At 37.8% G+C, this 17,614-nt stretch overlaps 1 protein-coding gene across 10 annotated transcripts in view; it reads left to right on the top strand.

Moving 5' to 3' along the window:
* esrrg (estrogen related receptor gamma) overlaps positions 1 to 17,150 on the top strand; it is a 243,948-nt gene extending 226,798 nt beyond the window's left edge. For all 10 annotated transcript variants that reach the window (XM_033025366.1, XM_033025364.1, XM_033025368.1 and 7 more), the window contains 2 exons: positions 11,286 to 11,555; positions 14,122 to 17,150. In XM_033025366.1, the coding sequence (XP_032881257.1) occupies positions 11,286 to 11,555; positions 14,122 to 14,366 (515 nt within the window). In that variant the 3' untranslated portion in view covers positions 14,367 to 17,150. The remainder of the gene's footprint in view (positions 1 to 11,285; positions 11,556 to 14,121) is intronic.
* The last annotated feature ends 464 nt before the right edge of the window (positions 17,151 to 17,614 follow it).

Below are 17,614 nucleotides of genomic sequence, written 5' to 3'. Positions count from 1 at the left end.
ATGCAGCATCCCTCCATTCACTGGCAACAAACATTCACTGGCCTGGGTAGAGTGGGTGTGGAGAGGATGTTTCCAGTAGTGGGGGAGTCTACAACCAGAGGGCACAGCCTCAGAAAAAAAGAATGTACCTTTGGAATGGAGATGAGGATGAATTTCTGTAGCCAGAGTGTGATAGTCTGTGGAATTCATTGCCGAGAGATGGCTTGGTTTTAGTTTTTAGAGATGCAGCGTAGAAATAGGTTCTTCAGCCCACTGCGTCTGCACTGACCAACAAGTTCTATCCTACAGATTAAGGATAATTTGCAGAAGCCAGCTAACCCACAAATCTGCATGCCTTTTGAGTGTGGGACGAAACCAGGGCATCCGGAGAAAACCCACGCGGTCACAGGGAGAATGTACAAACTCTGTATAGACAAGCACCCGTAGTCAGGACCCCGGGTCTCTGGCGCTGTAAGGCAGCAACTCCACCGCTGTGCGGCTATGGAGGCCAAACTATTGGGATTTTTATAGCAGAAATTGTAGGTTCTTGATGAGTAAAGTTAAGGGGAAAAGGCTGGAGAATGGGGTTGAGAGGGAAAAATAGATCAGCCATGATCAAATGGCGGAGCAGACGCGATGGGCCGAATGGCCTGATTCTTCTCCTATGTCTTATCTTCTGATCACTTCCTCGTAGCTGAAAAAGTGTTACATGTACATGGCAGAATGTTCCTGTAGGCACTGTTGCAAACATCATGCCTGTCATGTTGCACTGTAACAGTTGCAAAACTTATTATGCATCAATAGGTAAGGCCATTCTGAAACTGGCAAAACAGGTTACAGCTCACTGATGCACAAGAATAGCTGTTCTCTTAATTTTCCTTTTGCGCAATTTTCAAAACAATGTTATGGTGACCCAAAATTCTGCTTCAATACTTAAAAAATGCCAGAGAGCAATTTCCTTAAAGGTTTTTCAGCTGAAGACAGGTACCGGATGTTCATAAATCAGACATAGAGAGAGGAATGAATGGCCTTTTGGAAAGGACTATTATTAAGCCGTCTATTCCACTACGCCCAATGTTTCCATTGTTTAGGCTATGCATATTGTGTAAATATTAGGTATTTAATTGCTTTGTCTATTTCCCAGCTTATCGTTGATTTTTTTCTATGGGATGAAGGGATGGTCTTTTTTACTATAATGGTGGCTAGCTGCTGTAAAGTACCATAGAATTGTCCAGCACACAAACAGGCCATTCGGTCCACAATGTCCGTGCTGAATATGATGCCAGGTTCAACTAAAGTCCTCTGTCTGCACATGAGCCATATCCCTCCTTCCCTAACATATCTATGCGCCCCTCTAAAAGCCTCTTAAACTCAACACTATCGTATCCATCTCCACCACCAACCCTGCCAGCATAATTTCAAAATTATTGATATCGGAAGTGTCAGAAAACATAACTGCAAATGGAACCATGTCTCATTATTTATCCCACAGTTTTATAGTACTTTTATAGAAACATATTTTCATATATCTTTTTTCTCTGTTAGTCGTGATATCCCCAAATAGACAGAGAAGCACCTTTAATCCGCACATCATTGGTGATGTTCATGTCGGGTTTCAGAGTCTACATTTTTTTACTGTGCTAATACACAGAAATGGCTCACCGATAAATATTTGGTGCATTTTCTAATAGAGGCGGGGAGAAGAAAAAACAACGGGAAAAAATATATATTCAGTTGTCCCATTCACTTGTAACAATGTTAGCTTTTGTAAAAGGGATCACCATTTCTCAATACTTTTGTCGTTGTCGTACACACGGGGTCTGTAATGTCCTTTTAAAAATCGCTGAATTAGCTGAAAGGAGCTGTAGAGTTCAAGAACAAATCTACTGGGGACTGCCGAGGGAAGAAGAAAGAGTAAAACACGACACAAGACTGAAGAGCTAACAGATATCTGGAGAGGGATGCCCCTGGTGCACAGCTGCTGCCTCCCTTAGCTCATCCTCTTCTTTTGTCAATCTAAGGTATTGTGGTTGCATTTGTGCAGGGATTTATAGTTTATCTTTATCTATTGCTTCATCTGTAGGTAGCTATTATAGATGCCTGGACTGGTTATTGTTTGGGGGTGATAGATCTGTCTGTACTTCATCAAAGAAACTGGAGTAGCTAAAAGCCATTGGGTGAAGCTTATGATGAAATACGAGCCATCAGCCTCAGTAATGGCTGTAAAATTTCATAATTACATGTCCTTTATTACATTGCATAATGATCCTGAAGCAGTATGAAACAATTAATTAAGATTTTGAACCATGGCTTTTTTGAAATTAAAAGGTACTCAGTCTGTGAAATGGGGAAGTGGCTTTCCTTTAAAGCATGAAGGAGACGAGTGTTCAGGGAATGTGATGTATTGAGCCTAGATTTGTAAGATGCACTGAACTGGGGAAAATTCCTCTCAAGCAATCATAAATGAAGTATTTTGTACAAAATGTAGTGTCATAGCATCCTAGATTAGACTTGTCACAACTGCCATTTTCCATAGCTATTTGCCTCATTCAGTGTTTTTGGTGCAGCTGATAAGAAACTGAGTGACTTGTAAAGTGCAGGCATTTAAAAAAAAAGAAACTACCCCTGGTTTAGCATTCCTCTCCAAAGGCTTTATCAGTTTCAAAAACATAATGCTGAAAAAATCCATCAAAATATTTGATTTTCCTTGCCTCCACACTGAATAAATTGCATACTATAGGAGCCCACCGATTCACAATAAAGAACTTTGGTGGGAAAAAAAGTTTATTTTGTTAATTTTATTTAATATTCTACTGCATTCTTGTCGGCAGACATTTTATACCACAGTGCAAAACATTCACGTGTTTAAGGGCTTGATGAATAAAACATCATCATGTTGTAAAGAGTAGTATTTGAAGAACAGTATTTAAAGTAATAATTGTCAAGATAAGAGGCAATTTAATGTGAACAAATAAAGATTGTAACTCAATTGGTTGGCATGTAGACTGGATTTACTAGGGTAGAGGATTGAATTTTCTTTATATGTTTTTGTTCATTGTCTTTTTACGAAAGTAGTCCAATAAATCCCCAAACTGGCACTGCACAATGGAAAACAGATGATCAGGTTAGATTAGGACCTTGAATAAATAATCAACATGATATCAATCACTGTGCAACTGGACAAAATTTGATGTGGATATCAATTTGATCAAAATAACTACCAGGGGATTACAAAATTAGGGAGCAAAATTGCTCAGCACAGTAAACACATGTTGTAGTGCTTTACGTGTCGTCTCTACTTCCAAAATTTAGTTCCATTAACTACAGTGGAATCAAATTTCTGGAATGAGTTCAGCGTATGCCTCATGCAGTGAAGGTCAAATGTTTGTCCAATTGCAGGGATTGTAGCACAGTCATGCAGCTGACTAGTATTTCACAGAACTAAACGCCATAGACAGAGAGGCCATTCAGCCCATCGGCGGTCTCTTTTCAAAGAGCTCTGTAGTTAGTTCCATGCCTCTACTCTTTCCCCATTTTAGATTCAAAACGTAATATAGATTGAAATTATAGTTAAATGCCTTTTTGTTATTCCAGGAATTTACCTGACAGTATCTAAGCATTAGATTTTAATAAAGAATCACTCTTAGGTAGAGCAGAGGTACTTATTATAGTTTCCAAAAGCTAATAAAATGAGAATATAATATTTCCTTGCAATAGTGTTGTAATACAGAAACTGCACTTCACCCCAGTAATTATTTTTTATTATATTTAACATTTGCATCTGAAATGTTTGTGAGCTTGTGAAAGAAACAGCAGCAAAGGTTGAAGAATATGTTTTTCCCAGTTTCAAGTAATAAATCCTACAATTATGAAGTTACACCATCAGAATGGATGAGGCATGATCCTCTTCATGATCAGGTGGTCTTAACTAATACTTATTTTAAGTGAATGCTCAGCAGTGTATTACTATAAAAGCATTGTACATTGTAAGCTCACGGAAATGATGAGGAAGGATTCACCATCTCCTAAATAGCTTGCACCAGGGGCAGAAGGAAAAATCACACAGTTTTGAGGTAACGAGCTAGAACATTTCACTAGTGCAGAGTTATCGGATTCCATTAAAGTCATTACTGGCAGAGTGCACAGGTGCCTCCTCCCGCCCCTTCCCCTAGCTTTGCTTACATATTGCTGTGTGGATGCTGTGTGGATAATGGTGTCGTTCTTACAAAAATCCAAGTGTCGTTGCCTCTGATCACTTGTCATTCCTTAATGGAAACAAAATAGTCCTCCCAGTAAGAAGCCCAATGTCATTTCACTACCCCATGCTGTCCTAGCAATAGTCAAATGACAGAGTGATTCTCAGTAGGAGTAATTAAAATGTAAATATTGATATTTTATTATTTGAAATTACTTTCCAGTACAGCATTTAATGTTGCTCCATCTGTGCAGCTCTGTTTAGTGGTCACTTAAGTACAGCTCTGGGACATGAAGCAGCAGTTCAATCCTGTCATGTCAAAATGCTTGTTCCTGCTTAATTTTGATATCTAATTAAGTGGAAAAGTACAGTCCATACTGTAATCCAGGCATCTTAAACAGCTGCTTGGGTATATTTAGAATTAATCTTGGCTATGAATTGTCTTAATGTATGCAATTAAGAGTCTGCGCATTCCTAATTAGGTGTATTAGAATCATGCAGCTTACCATCCTGGTATAGACTTTGGGATGTCTGCCTCAAGAGTAAATGATAATGCTACTAAATGGATTGTGATAAACATGGCAGTGTTAATGTATTTTTTCATCCTGCATTGCTGCTGCATAGAGTTTCATCCCTTGTTTCAGTGAGATGAAAGCAACCCCTGATAAAAGCTGAAACCACTTCAGTCTGCTCAATGGCACCAGTCTACATTTCAGTATGTCTCCGTAACTCATACTCCAGGGAATCAGGTGTTAAAATTATCTAATTTTCACAATTTTTAGCCTCTTTTAGCAAACAGAATTATTCAATATTTATCGAGTATTGAAACTGTTTGAATATAGGCAGAAAAAATGTCTGGTTCATCAAACGTTCATGATGCACATTTTTGCAAAGTGCTCAAAAATGCTTTGGTTAAGGGTTCAAGCAGATGTTTTCAAATCAGTTTGTATTTGAATGCAGCCAAATGCCTGCATATGGCCCTATGCAGTATAGCATGTTATGTGACTGAGTTGTGGTCGTCCTTTTTAATGCAGATTGGAAAACTTATTTCCTGTTTTTATTACCTGCCCTCATCTACAGTATACGAGCATATTTTAGACAACAAGGTTGATTTTTATATGTATTTTTGTTGCACATGATCAAATAATTTAACAATATTACTGAAGCAATATTATTCCATTTAGTTTAACTAGAGCTGCCTTTCTGAGCTAGTTATCATAAAACAAATAATTTTCATTCTCATTTTATGAAAGATTGTTGTAAAATCACCTGATAAGTGTTTATTTTTGTAATGTTGCCAGTTAGTTGAGTTAAACATTTCCAGTGCCACATTTGGAGAAAGGGTTGGGGAAAAAGCTATGGGAGATTTTTAAATATATAGACATATATAATGCACAAATCACTTGATATTCCATTCCCAACATATTTGACCCCCATAGCTTGTTTGAATATAGAATTGCATTAAGCCCAAAGGCACTTTGTCTCAAAGCACTCTCTCATTCTAAAATTGTGGGGGGAAAAAAGCACTGAGACTAGGTCCCACCTTGACTTCATCATGATAATAGTTGAAGATATTTTTGTATTTCGATGGGATTTGAAAGGCAGTAACCAACATTGCTATATTGAAGTCCATCAAAATTGATGAACTGAGATTCACAATAGAAATGTCACCTCTCCTATGGGGAAATGATTAGATCTCTTTTGAGACAAAGATATTGCAAAGGCAACTTTCAAAACATTAGCTGCTTCACTAATGAATTTGAGACTGACATAAGCTGCATGAAAATGTGTACTGGGAAAGAGGAGGTGCTGTGTCTCATTTTCATAGCAAGCATGTCATATGCAAAAAGTACACTGGGCTGTTTAAGCTTATTTTTATCATAAAACCAGTTTGCAAATTATATTTTTCCAAAAGATGGTGCTTGTTTGAAATGGCATTTCATGGCTTTTTTTATTAGCTTCACATTCTTCGAATCAATCATTTACTAATTTTGATGGAACCGGCATCCCGTCCCCACTTGGGTTTCTTCTACAGTTGCATAATTGGCCACCAGAAGGTGTGCAAGAACAGCATTAGTCCATTGCTTCATTTGGTGCCTTTCATATGGCTCAGGTGATATTGTATTGATGTCATGCATTGGATTCAGCGAACACTCAGTCCCCTTACTGTGTTCACTTTGTACATTAGAGTGCTGCTTTACAGTGGAAATGAGCCCCACTTGGATTAGCTTTTGGGAAAAACATATAATTGGGCTAAAAGATGTCAGTGAAGGTCAAAACAAAAATGCAAGACCGCTCGAGAATGGACATGCTTTAGCGGAGCATACAACTGGGGATTCAGAATAAGGCACCAATGTCAGCATAATCACAGTCAAAATTATTCTCTTCGAACTGATCACAGGAAAACAAAAAATAAGTGTGCACCCTTTATAGAAAGAACATGGGTCAAGTATTTGTCCATTGCTCCAGATTCCAGCATTTACAGACTCTTGGCTATCCATAGATCAGATTTTTTACAGACCTCCTGTAAATAACTCATCAAAACACTTTTAACCATCAACAGTCAATAACACAAATGTATTACATCAGACCATAGGAATAGAATGAGACAATTCAGCCCATTGAGCCTATACCATTCAATCTTGGCTGATCTATTTACCCTCGCAAACCCATTCTCCTGCCTTCTCCCCGTATCCTTTGATGCCATTCCTGACCAAGAGCCAGTCCGTCTGAAGAAGGGACTCGACCCAAAATGTCACCCATTCCTTCTATCCAGAGATGCTACCTGTCCCCGCTGAGTTACTCCAGCATTTTGTGTCCTTCTTCGGTGTAAACCAGCACCTGCAGTTCCGTCCTACAACACGAACCAGTCAATCTCCGGTTTAAAAATACCCAATGACTTGACCTCCACAGCTGCCTGTGGCAATGAATTCCACAGATTCACCGCCCTCTGGCCAAAGAAATGCCTCCTCGTCTCCATTCTAAATTTCATATATGTAACAAAACAATATGTACTGCAAACGTGTAATGTGTCCTGCTCAAAAACAGATAAAAACAATGAATGTTCCACATATGAAGATAAACTGCATCAATTCACCCTCAAAGCTAAATTATGGCAATGGTTTAATTTAGTTGGGGCGGTGGGGGGGGGAATAGTTATTTTCACTTCCGATGTGTAAATGTCCTTTTCAGAATCAGCAGATGATATTTATTTGCCCTTCACGAGATGGTTGGGCTCATTCAGCTGACTGAAGTGCATCGTTTCACCTCTCCAAAAGTGCTGGACAAGTGCTGCTGGCATTAGCATCACTGCAGAGGCCTGCAGCACAAGTGGAGAGACGTTGGAGTTTCCACACACGTAAATGTCAATATAGTGCCTTCTCCATCATCAGCACTAAATTCACTTTGATGCCTCTTTTCTTCTCTTTATTGATCCCTTCATGAGAACGTAGATTTGTATCTGTTAATTAATGCATCCTGAAACAGCGTTTGTATTAATCAGTCAGATAAGAAAAATTGGATGCCTGTGCCCACATGACAACCGTAAAAGTGCTGTCCTGATAAAATCATTGATAGGCCTCAATAAAAAAAAGTTCCTCCCTCCACTCAATAAACTAATCATCCTGCTTTTAATTATTAGACAGAAGATGTGTGCAGATTGGGAATGTGTAAATCTAATTATTTACCAACAGCAGTGGCAGGGGTTGGGGGTTGGGGGGGAAACAACACAGCCTCATGATGGGAAGGTGCTGCAGGCCACACAGACTGACAGTCTGCTAATTCTATGGGGATGGCTACTGTGGGAGTCTAACAAAAGACAAGCTCCTTTTCCATTTCCCAGCAAATCAGATGCAAACTAACATTCTTAATCGTGCTGTATAATATTGTTTAAAAAAAAAACATATTTGAGGAACATTTCTGCAAATTTGGCAAAAAAAAAGATGGGGGGATTAAGGTATCACCTGATTTAATTTAACAAACACTCCTTTTGGTAGTGTAGGAAGGAACTGCAGATGCTGGTTTAAACCGAAGACAGACATAAAATGCTGGAGTAACTAAGCGGGACAGGCAGCTTCCCTGGAGAGAAGGAATGGGTGACGTTTCAGGGCGAGACGCTTCTCTTTTGGTAGTGTCCAATGTGATGATAAACTGTAAATGGGTGCGGAGATTACAGGACATGATTAAGCATTGAATTCATTGAATAACTCACACAGAGGGTAGTGGATGTATGGAATGAACCTAATCCTTGATATGCATACAATCAAAGCAAAATAATCTCTGATTGATATTTTCTGAGAATGAAATGTGATCAGTTCACCACTCTACACTAGTGTTGAGGACACACAATATGACGTTGCAAATATCTTCAGCTAACAACCAAGAATGAATTGAATGGAAAAAGTCAATTCCCAGCTCAGGACTGCTCTCTAGTTGTTGGTAGGATGGTTCAGTTGCCTGATAACTGCTGGGAAGAAACTGTCCCTGTGTTTGGAGGTATCCGGTGGCCTGGGTGTGTGATTCACCCCAAAGGTGTGTGTCCACACCTTTGATAAAAATGTTGCTTGTTTATACTGAAATAAGGAATGGTAAACCTGTGACCTTCGTGCTGCTTGTAATAATTGTATTCAAACTAAACACTTTCTAATTTTCAGAAATAACAATACGTTATCTATTAGGATGCACATGCCTATTCAATGTTGGTGCTATTGAGAATGATTTACCTGTTGCCATTGTTTGTTGTGAAAATAAAATACTGCAGATCCTAGAAAACTGAAGCAAAAGTAGAAAAACCTGGAAATATTCAGCAGGTGAAGTCACAACTTAGTGGAGGAGACAGATGTAATATTTCAGTTCAATGGCATTTCTTCACAACTGTGAATAAACATTCTGAGTAAGGGGAGAACAAAAGGAAAGGTTTGGATAGAGACATGTGTAGGAGCAAAATACTTGTCTATTTTTCAGTTTAACGTACTCTGTTGGTGATGAATGTAGTCTACCTTGTACTGGGGAGACCACGTTGCGTAATAACATTGCTGAACATCTTTAATCAGTCCCCAAACATGACCTTCAGTTTCCATTCACCCATCACTTTTCTGTCCCCCTCCCACTCTGACCTCTCTGCCCTCGTTCCCCTACACAGTTCCAAACAACCTCAACATATAATCAAGGAACAGAATCTCGTCTTCTAGCCAGCCACATTACAACCTTCCTGACACAACTCTGAATTCAACAATTTCAGATAATGATAATTTCCAGTATTTTGTCTCAGATTTTTAGCATTTATTCATAATTTCTTAGAGTAATTTCATTCATTTTTTAATTCTTTATGCTATTGTTACCTTACACTTTCAACCTTTTTAATATTTCCCACCTTCCATCCTTTGCTTTTGTATGTTCTCCCTCTTCCTCTTTTCCCTGTATCTTAAGTCTCTGATGACTGTAATTATTCCCTGTTCTGATGAAAGCCCATTGACTTGAAATGCCATTACTGTTTCTCTCCCTGCCTTCACAGAGGCTGCCTGTATTGCTAAGCATAGTTTGTTTACATCCTTCCTTTACCTGCTCCCTTCAACTGTGTGTGACCACACACACACACACACACACACACACACACACACACACACACACACACACGCACACACATATATTTATAGGTGTTTGTATGTGGGTGTATGTATATAATATAAGACACAAACATATATATAATGTATACATATATAATATGTATACACACACATATGTGTGTGTGTGTGTGTGTATTTATATATATATGCCATGTGTTTATGTCTCTGTGTGGGTGCATATATTTATGTATACACACACACATAGAATTGTTTGGTTAAGCCCCTTTGATGATTTTATTAAGTGCCTTTGGTCGCCCCTGCCAACTGGCATTCCATTGCATGTCACCGGCAGGCCAGAAAAACCACCTCAAAAGCTGTGAACCATTCTCGTCCTGTTAACAAGATTGTAGATCTTAACAGTGAGGGGATAATAAATGAGTACTGTACTTGGTATAAACAATAGCCTAAAAGAAACATAATGAGCTGCTTGCCATTAGTGGTCTAGTTAGACAGGGATGATGCAAACTGATTCATGTAGCGAAGCCTGCACTGTGACAGCCTTGTCTGAACAGATGTTTTCAAAATTTGCCCTCCCCTGATAAACTCGTGACGGATTTGCTTCCCTCTTACCACAGCTGTGGATACCTTTGCCTCACCAATTGTAAAAGCAGTGTCACTTGTATTTTTAGTGCTGTGAAATGGAAACTAATTTTGGTGGAAGACCTATTTGTCAGAAAGAATAAATGTAAATTACAATTTCATTTACATGTGACCACTGAATATTGGGCATTGGATGGATATTCTGCAAAGCAACCATGCCTGGTCTTGATACGTTTTGTTTGAATGGATAGCACTGGTCGGATTATTTGTGCTATTACCTCATTCATTTATGTCGTTTGCATATTCTGAATGCTGATCATGAACCATATCTTACTAACTACGGTCGGGTAAATGGGACGAGCTCCTGCCAAGAGAAATGCCTTAATTCATCATCGAAGGCGTGGCCAGTGGATGACTGTCCTCGGCCTTTTATCTGTCCTTACCTCTGCTGTCCAGATAACAATTAATCAGAGCTATACAATTGGGTAATTATACGTGCACATTAGATTTCATACTATTAATGCGGCATGCAAATACAATAACTTTATAATGTAATAAAAGTAAATTTGAGTTGCTGCAAAATAAGACAGTGGAGAGACTTGTAATCTTCTTCTAGCTAAACCAGGGTTTACAACATTTAAATAAGAATTGGCAGTCCTTGTTCATTCAAATTCCCTCTCCAAATACAGGCCCATTATTTTGCTGTGATCACCTCTGTCTCTTACCCCTCACCACTTTCCACCAAAAAAAACCTCTCATGTAACTGAGTAAGTAAGTGATTTCTCTGGTGGTTATCCTGTGTCTATTGACTTGATTCAGGGTTTAATTTAACAGACGGAGAAAGTGGTTCCATTAGTGAATTGAGAGTAATCTGATTCCATCCTAACTATACATTCATCCATGCTTTGTGACACTATAACACTGTTACGTTCCTCTTTTCTTTCCAGGCTTCTCCACATTATCTTTGGCTGATCAGATGAGCCTCCTCCAGAGTGCTTGGATGGAGATTCTGATCTTGGGGATTGTGTACAGGTCACTGTCCTTTGAGGATGAGCTGGTGTATGCTGAAGACTACATCATGGATGAAGACCAGTCAAAGCTCGCTGGACTTCTGGATCTGAATAATGCCATACTGCAGCTGGTAAAAAAATACAAGAGCATGAAGCTGGAGAAGGAAGAATTTGTCACCCTCAAAGCTATAGCGCTTGCTAATTCAGGTTGGCAGATTTGGCACAGTTTCAATGTCATTATCTTCCCTGTCCCCCACTCCTTTTCTTTTAACTCTTTCTGTGTTGGTGAGTCCACACAAATGAGCAAATATGTTTTATTTTAGTTTAAATATGAAATTATTTGTGTCTAATGAAAATCCCAACATTTTATCTGTTAGTGATGAGTTACTTTTACTCCTGCCATAAAATAAACATCTACTTTTGAACAAAATCAACTGACAATGTGCATGAGAAATTGACAATCTTATATAATACGAATCATTTGAAGTTGTTAATTTAAATGATGTTGCTGATATACTGTGAGACTAACTATACCACTTCACTCAGGTTTAAGGCTATGCTTTTTGGAAGTAAAGCCTGTTTTTGTTGACTTGAAGTTTTGCTTTCAATGAAATGCCAACTGGTTCTGAAATGCATTGTTTTTTTTCTCTCTCTCTCTAATGAATTGCACACAGTCTGCAACAGCACAGAAGAGGTTAACTATTTCAGCACGTCCATTATGCACATTTGAATTTAAAGCTCAGGAGCAACTGGGAATGAATCATGAATAAAATCGTTTGTGCTTTGTTGTTTTTTCCCTTCTCCCCAATGCTTTATTGCAGTCTTTAGGCACTTTAGCATTTGCATAAAGTTCATGATAGATCACTCTTTAATAAGATGCTGATCGTTAGCTACCTGTGTGTCAATAACAGCTCTGATGTTGTGTACTGTTGACAATCACGCCATGTCCCTCCGTTTCCCCCTACCTTCTTTTGTTTTGACCTAATCTTTGAACTTTATCTTGGTTGCCGGCCAGTAGTTTTCTCTTTAATTACAAGAAGGAAACTGTCAATAAAATCTGTTAAATGGAATGCAATGAGTAGCTGAATGGGAGGACAGCCATTTGTTCAAATTCTACAGCATTCATGGTATTGACAGTTTGTTTTCTGAGGCCATATGTGCTGATCAATCTCAGGCTGGGCTCAGCCACGCTGAAAAATGAAAAACCAGATTGCTTTTGCTTATTTTCGGATGACAGCTCTTGATTTGGTGGGTCCGAGATGAACCTTCTGCCAAATTGTACCCCAGAGAACCAAAGCGTGACTGTTTTGAAAATTATTTTTTAATTGATTTTGTAATTAACAGTTCATCTCATATATTGATGCACAGATTCCCAGACTGATGGGAGGGAAATTGTTTCAACCAAAAGTTGCACTTTTTCTATTTGTCTCAGTCACTGTCATTGGCACTTCACTGCTCTGATGAGCGTAATGACATTTCCAAACTCAGCACTTTCAGACAACTGACCCACTTTTATTTTTACTTTACTATAATTTCTCCTTGCTTTTGATTTAATTTTGTCTGGTGGCAATGTATATTTGCACAATGTCCATCTTGCATGCCGGATTAAAATACCATTTAGGTGTCATCAAATAGGATGTAAGTTGCTTCACAACAATATCATACTGTAGGTGTGCAACAATGGACGTGGCTTCTGTTCCTCTGGATTTTAGCATTTCAAGAACTGTAAAGCTGAAGTTCTGGGGTGCTGCAAATGCACCATGACATGCAGCATCAATTTGAAAGAAAGTACTGCAAGGAGATTAATCGTAACAATCTTCATATTTTTGCAAACAACAGATTGCAAAAAATGACATCTCTTTTAAAGACAGTGAAACTTTCATCTCCCAGCCTTTTTTTGCAGGACTCTGCTGGTGATTCACCATGGTGCTGAATGTGTTCTTTAAACTGAGCAGAAAAACTGAATTAAATAATAGTAAAACACAGTTGCACCAAAATAAAATAACAATAAATAGTTCTGAAATCAACTCAGAACTTAATAACATTTCAAAAAGAAATCAAAGAATAATGGCAACAAATATCCCTTGATATTCACATAAAATCTATCTGTCTGCCATTTTACCAAAAGCTGTTCCGTTTAAAATGTTTACTTCAGCTCTAAAATTGTTGGATTAAATGTATTTTAATATTTTATTTTGAGATGTTAATTGTATATAAATAACAGTGTTGCCCCTTTTAACCATTGTAATTGTCTATTCACAGTCCACCTGCAAATTTTATCCATTGCTAATTCATGATCTATTAATGATCTATTAATAGAATTTAAATGTTAAAAAGATATTCCTCTGTACTTGGCTTTTTTTTTTAATGTATGCAGTTGTTAGGCAGTCAAAATGCATCGAACAAAACCCAGCTATTTAACACAAAAAGCTGGAGAACTCAGCAGGTCAGGCAGCTTTGCAGACTGAGTTACTCCAGCTTTTTGTATCCACCTTCAGTTTAAATCAGTATCTGCTGTTCCTTCCTACACCGGCTATTTAACAGGCTGTTAAGTGAAGCAACCAAGAAAGAGGTGTTCCTTTATTTGAAATCTGAGGATATTTTATTTAAACTCCAGTTGAGTGTGTGTCAGTTGAGTGATCGATGTTTAAAGCAGATGTGAAACATTGTACACTTGAACCATAAAATGCCGTTGTGCAGACATGCATTTTTTTCCCCATTAATTACAGCGATGTTGAAGAGCTTTTCCTGATGGTTTTTTATTGTCTTGTAGATTCGATGCACATAGAGGATGTTGAGGCTGTGCAGAAGCTGCAAGATGTCTTGCATGAGGCCCTGCAGGACTATGAGGCCGGGCAGCACGGGGAAGATCCACGCCGTGCTGGTAAGCTACTGATGACTCTCCCTCTTCTCCGGCAGACCTCCACCAAAGCTGTGCAGCATTTCTACAACATCAAACTGGAAGGCAAAGTTCCCATGCACAAACTATTCTTGGAAATGCTCGAGGCCAAGGTCTGACTAGAGGAACCTAGGCCATCCCATGAAAACATACAGAAGGGGTTAGGCCACATCAAAGGGAAGAAACGTAGGAATTGAAACAGACAAAAGTTAACTGTAGTGTTTAATTGAAAAAAAAAACTGCACTGATATTTAGCAGTATGACTGTGAAGCAGCTTTCAACTTCTCATTCTTCTAAGATTTTTTCATGCAGATTTTGCTGTTGAACTTTTTAATGAGGTCTCTAAATGAAGAGAGAGAAGGAAGCCGACCCTGCCAAAGGATGGGAATCCATGCTATGGATGCCACTGAATTAATAAGAAGAAAAATATCCCCATCAACAAAGGATTCAGACTGACAACTGTTTTACCTACCAGTACAGCGCATCGACTGAATGCAGTATTAGGTTCCATATGAACAGTCTGTGATTAGGCTTCGGAGCAGTGTTGCATTGGCTGCTTCTCCTCATTGCATTTTTTCCACCTTAGATCAGTTACAGCCATTTAATTCCTTAATTGTTTTCAAGTCTTCCAGATATTTCTTAGGTTAGGAACTATGTCTATTTCAGGGAATAGTAAGCTTTACTCAGTCACGCAATACTGAAAATACTGCATTTCTTTGCTGGCTGGAAAAAACGATGGACAGTTATGAAGAACAAACAAAACTTTTTTTAAAACCTTTGTTGTTGATGTTGTTTATGGGTTTTTTGTACCAGCTTTACCACTACAGCCATTTTATTAATCTGTGAATTTATCTTAAGCAATAGTGAATGAGAAGGTGCATACTTTTTATGGATGCAATTTATGTTGAGTGCCAGTTCAGTCAAAATCCTCGACTTCTTTAACACAAGGTAATACATAGCTTGAAGATCACTACTGAAATTAGATTACACCTTTATTGATAGATTAGTCAATCTGACAATTGAATCCAATGCAACAAGATTATACACTCGCTTGTCCCAACATACTTTGGAAATATGGTACTAATGTAAAATAATGTACTTGACAGGCATATTTATTAACCGTTCAAAACATGACTGTTAAGGTGTAAATTTGATTTAGCAACTAATCAGAAGATTTCCTCCCCTCTAAAGGCTACATTTGCTACATTTTAAAAAACAAACAAAGGCGCTAACCTGTACCAAGTACTCAAATGTCAGTATTAGTAGCTGCTCCCTGTTGTACCATGTGACATCCTCTTCTGTGTACACATATGTAATCAAAGATTGTGAGCCCAACCTGAGGTCATGTATTGGAAACAAAAAAAATGTTGTAGTTCCGCTTGCAATGTTTCATGTTTGCTGTGTTCTTCTAATTTTAGTTGAATTCAAAGACTGTTGTCTTGTTCTTATTGTGGTGTTAGATTCTTGTGATTGTACGCATTAGACACAGGGTAGAATTAGAGACAGTAATGGATGTAAAATTCCTCAGGAGATAGTGTATTCTATTCCTTACTGGTGATAAGATTGCTCCTATTAATAATAAGAACAAATAGTTTAAGAATCAGAACAAATATCTCTTCCGACAATACACATTTAAATCATTAATTTAAAAAGGGATATTTTGTGTAACAGTTTATTGTAGAATAACAGTGTATATCTTAGAAAAGAATTTGAATATTTCCAATCAATAGGTAAATGTCTAATTTTTAAATGCTGTAAATATAGCTATGTTCAAACATCTCAAATGGTTGTTAAACCAGCTTTGTGTCGTTACAAGTTTTTGGTGCATACAAGTTTCCCACAAACTACTGCTACATTGTGTGCTTTGAACAAAAAAAAAAGAAAAAGACAAAAAGGTTGGCGGTATGCATCAACCTTGTGCTATAAATACTGTGTATCATTAGCTGTACGAGACTATATAGTAGATTGTGGTTTCTCAGTAGAGAATTGACTGTACTGTGATTCTAGACTTTATTCATCATTAGCAGCTCGTTCAGGTGGTCAATAACTTGAAGTTTATAGCTGTAATAGGGAACTAAGAAGCTGGCACGACCCTTAAAAAAAATCCAACTCCTGGGAGTAAGGTGCTGATTTTGAGTAATAGGAGCTTAGCTCTGTGGAGTGCAAGGGAAGAATTTAAGATTTATTTTGTTCATGCTTGTTGTTAGAACCAGCAGCAGAGTCTCATTTACCAGTACTCAGAGCAGAAAACTGAGATATTTAAAATGGTTCTACGTTTTAAGCTGTATCTATTTTTTTTCTCCTTTCTTTTCTTTATAATTATATTTTTTTCTGCTTAATTATGGCAATATGATTGTGCGACTCCTTACAGTTGCACTTGCATTTCAATCAGAACAAATATTTATTCCACTATTTGCATTTTAAAAAAAAGACAAGTTTCAAAATAATATGAAAAAATTATAAACAGCTATTTTTCTTATATAGAAGAGAATGTTGGGTGTTGGTGGTTGTATTTAAATTATTTATGCATCTGTGTTTACCTGCCTACAAACAATTTACGGCAGTCTTACATGCAAAGTTTAAAAGCAGAAAAAAACGTTTTAAAAAAGCTACAAATACCAGGAGTTGAAGTTTAATCTGTAGTGAAAAACCATGTCTGTAGGTCTAGACAAGCTTTGTGCTTCACATCTGTAAACAATCAACTGTATATTTTTGTGACGTGTATCATACTGTGTGCTCTGACAAATGTCCATTTGTGTAAATGTATTTATTTTATATTGTATATATTGTTAATGCAAAAGGAGACAATGATTCTGTAACTTTAATCAGTTCCAATGTGTACTCTAATTATGCCTTCAGGATGATGGTAGAGCAATATTAAACACGCTTCCACTTTTACATGCTCGAGTTTGTAGAATGCGTATTTTTTGGTAGAGCAGATCGGAACAAAATTGAGATAATTTAGACTTCAGTTCCATTTTTGAAGTCTCATTTCATATTTCCACATTTCCTTAAATCATAGAAGGCTATATTGATTCATTAAGTCCATGCCAACTCACAAAGCAATCCCATTCCACACTCATGAAACCCTTCAACGTCAGTAATGAGAAACATAGACCTCGAGTTGGTCAAGTCCATGCCTTGTGGCCAAGTGTGGTTGAGATTTAAAAATCTACCTTTGCTTCCATTGCACCGTGTACATCACCACCACAGTGCTATGGTTGTGTTTTCAAATAAAAACAGAAACTCCTACAAACGCTCAACAGCTGAATCGTGACTGACGTTCCTGGACTTTCATCAGAATGAGAGTTTGTGAAAAATTAAGTTTTGATCTGCAGACAAATGGGAGTGAGGAGATGAAAAATGT

The sequence above is a fragment of the Amblyraja radiata genome, chromosome 8 (genome assembly GCF_010909765.2).
Source record: "Amblyraja radiata isolate CabotCenter1 chromosome 8, sAmbRad1.1.pri, whole genome shotgun sequence".
Lineage (NCBI taxonomy): Eukaryota > Metazoa > Chordata > Chondrichthyes > Rajiformes > Rajidae > Amblyraja > Amblyraja radiata.
This window is presented reverse-complemented; position numbering and strand designations above follow the sequence as displayed.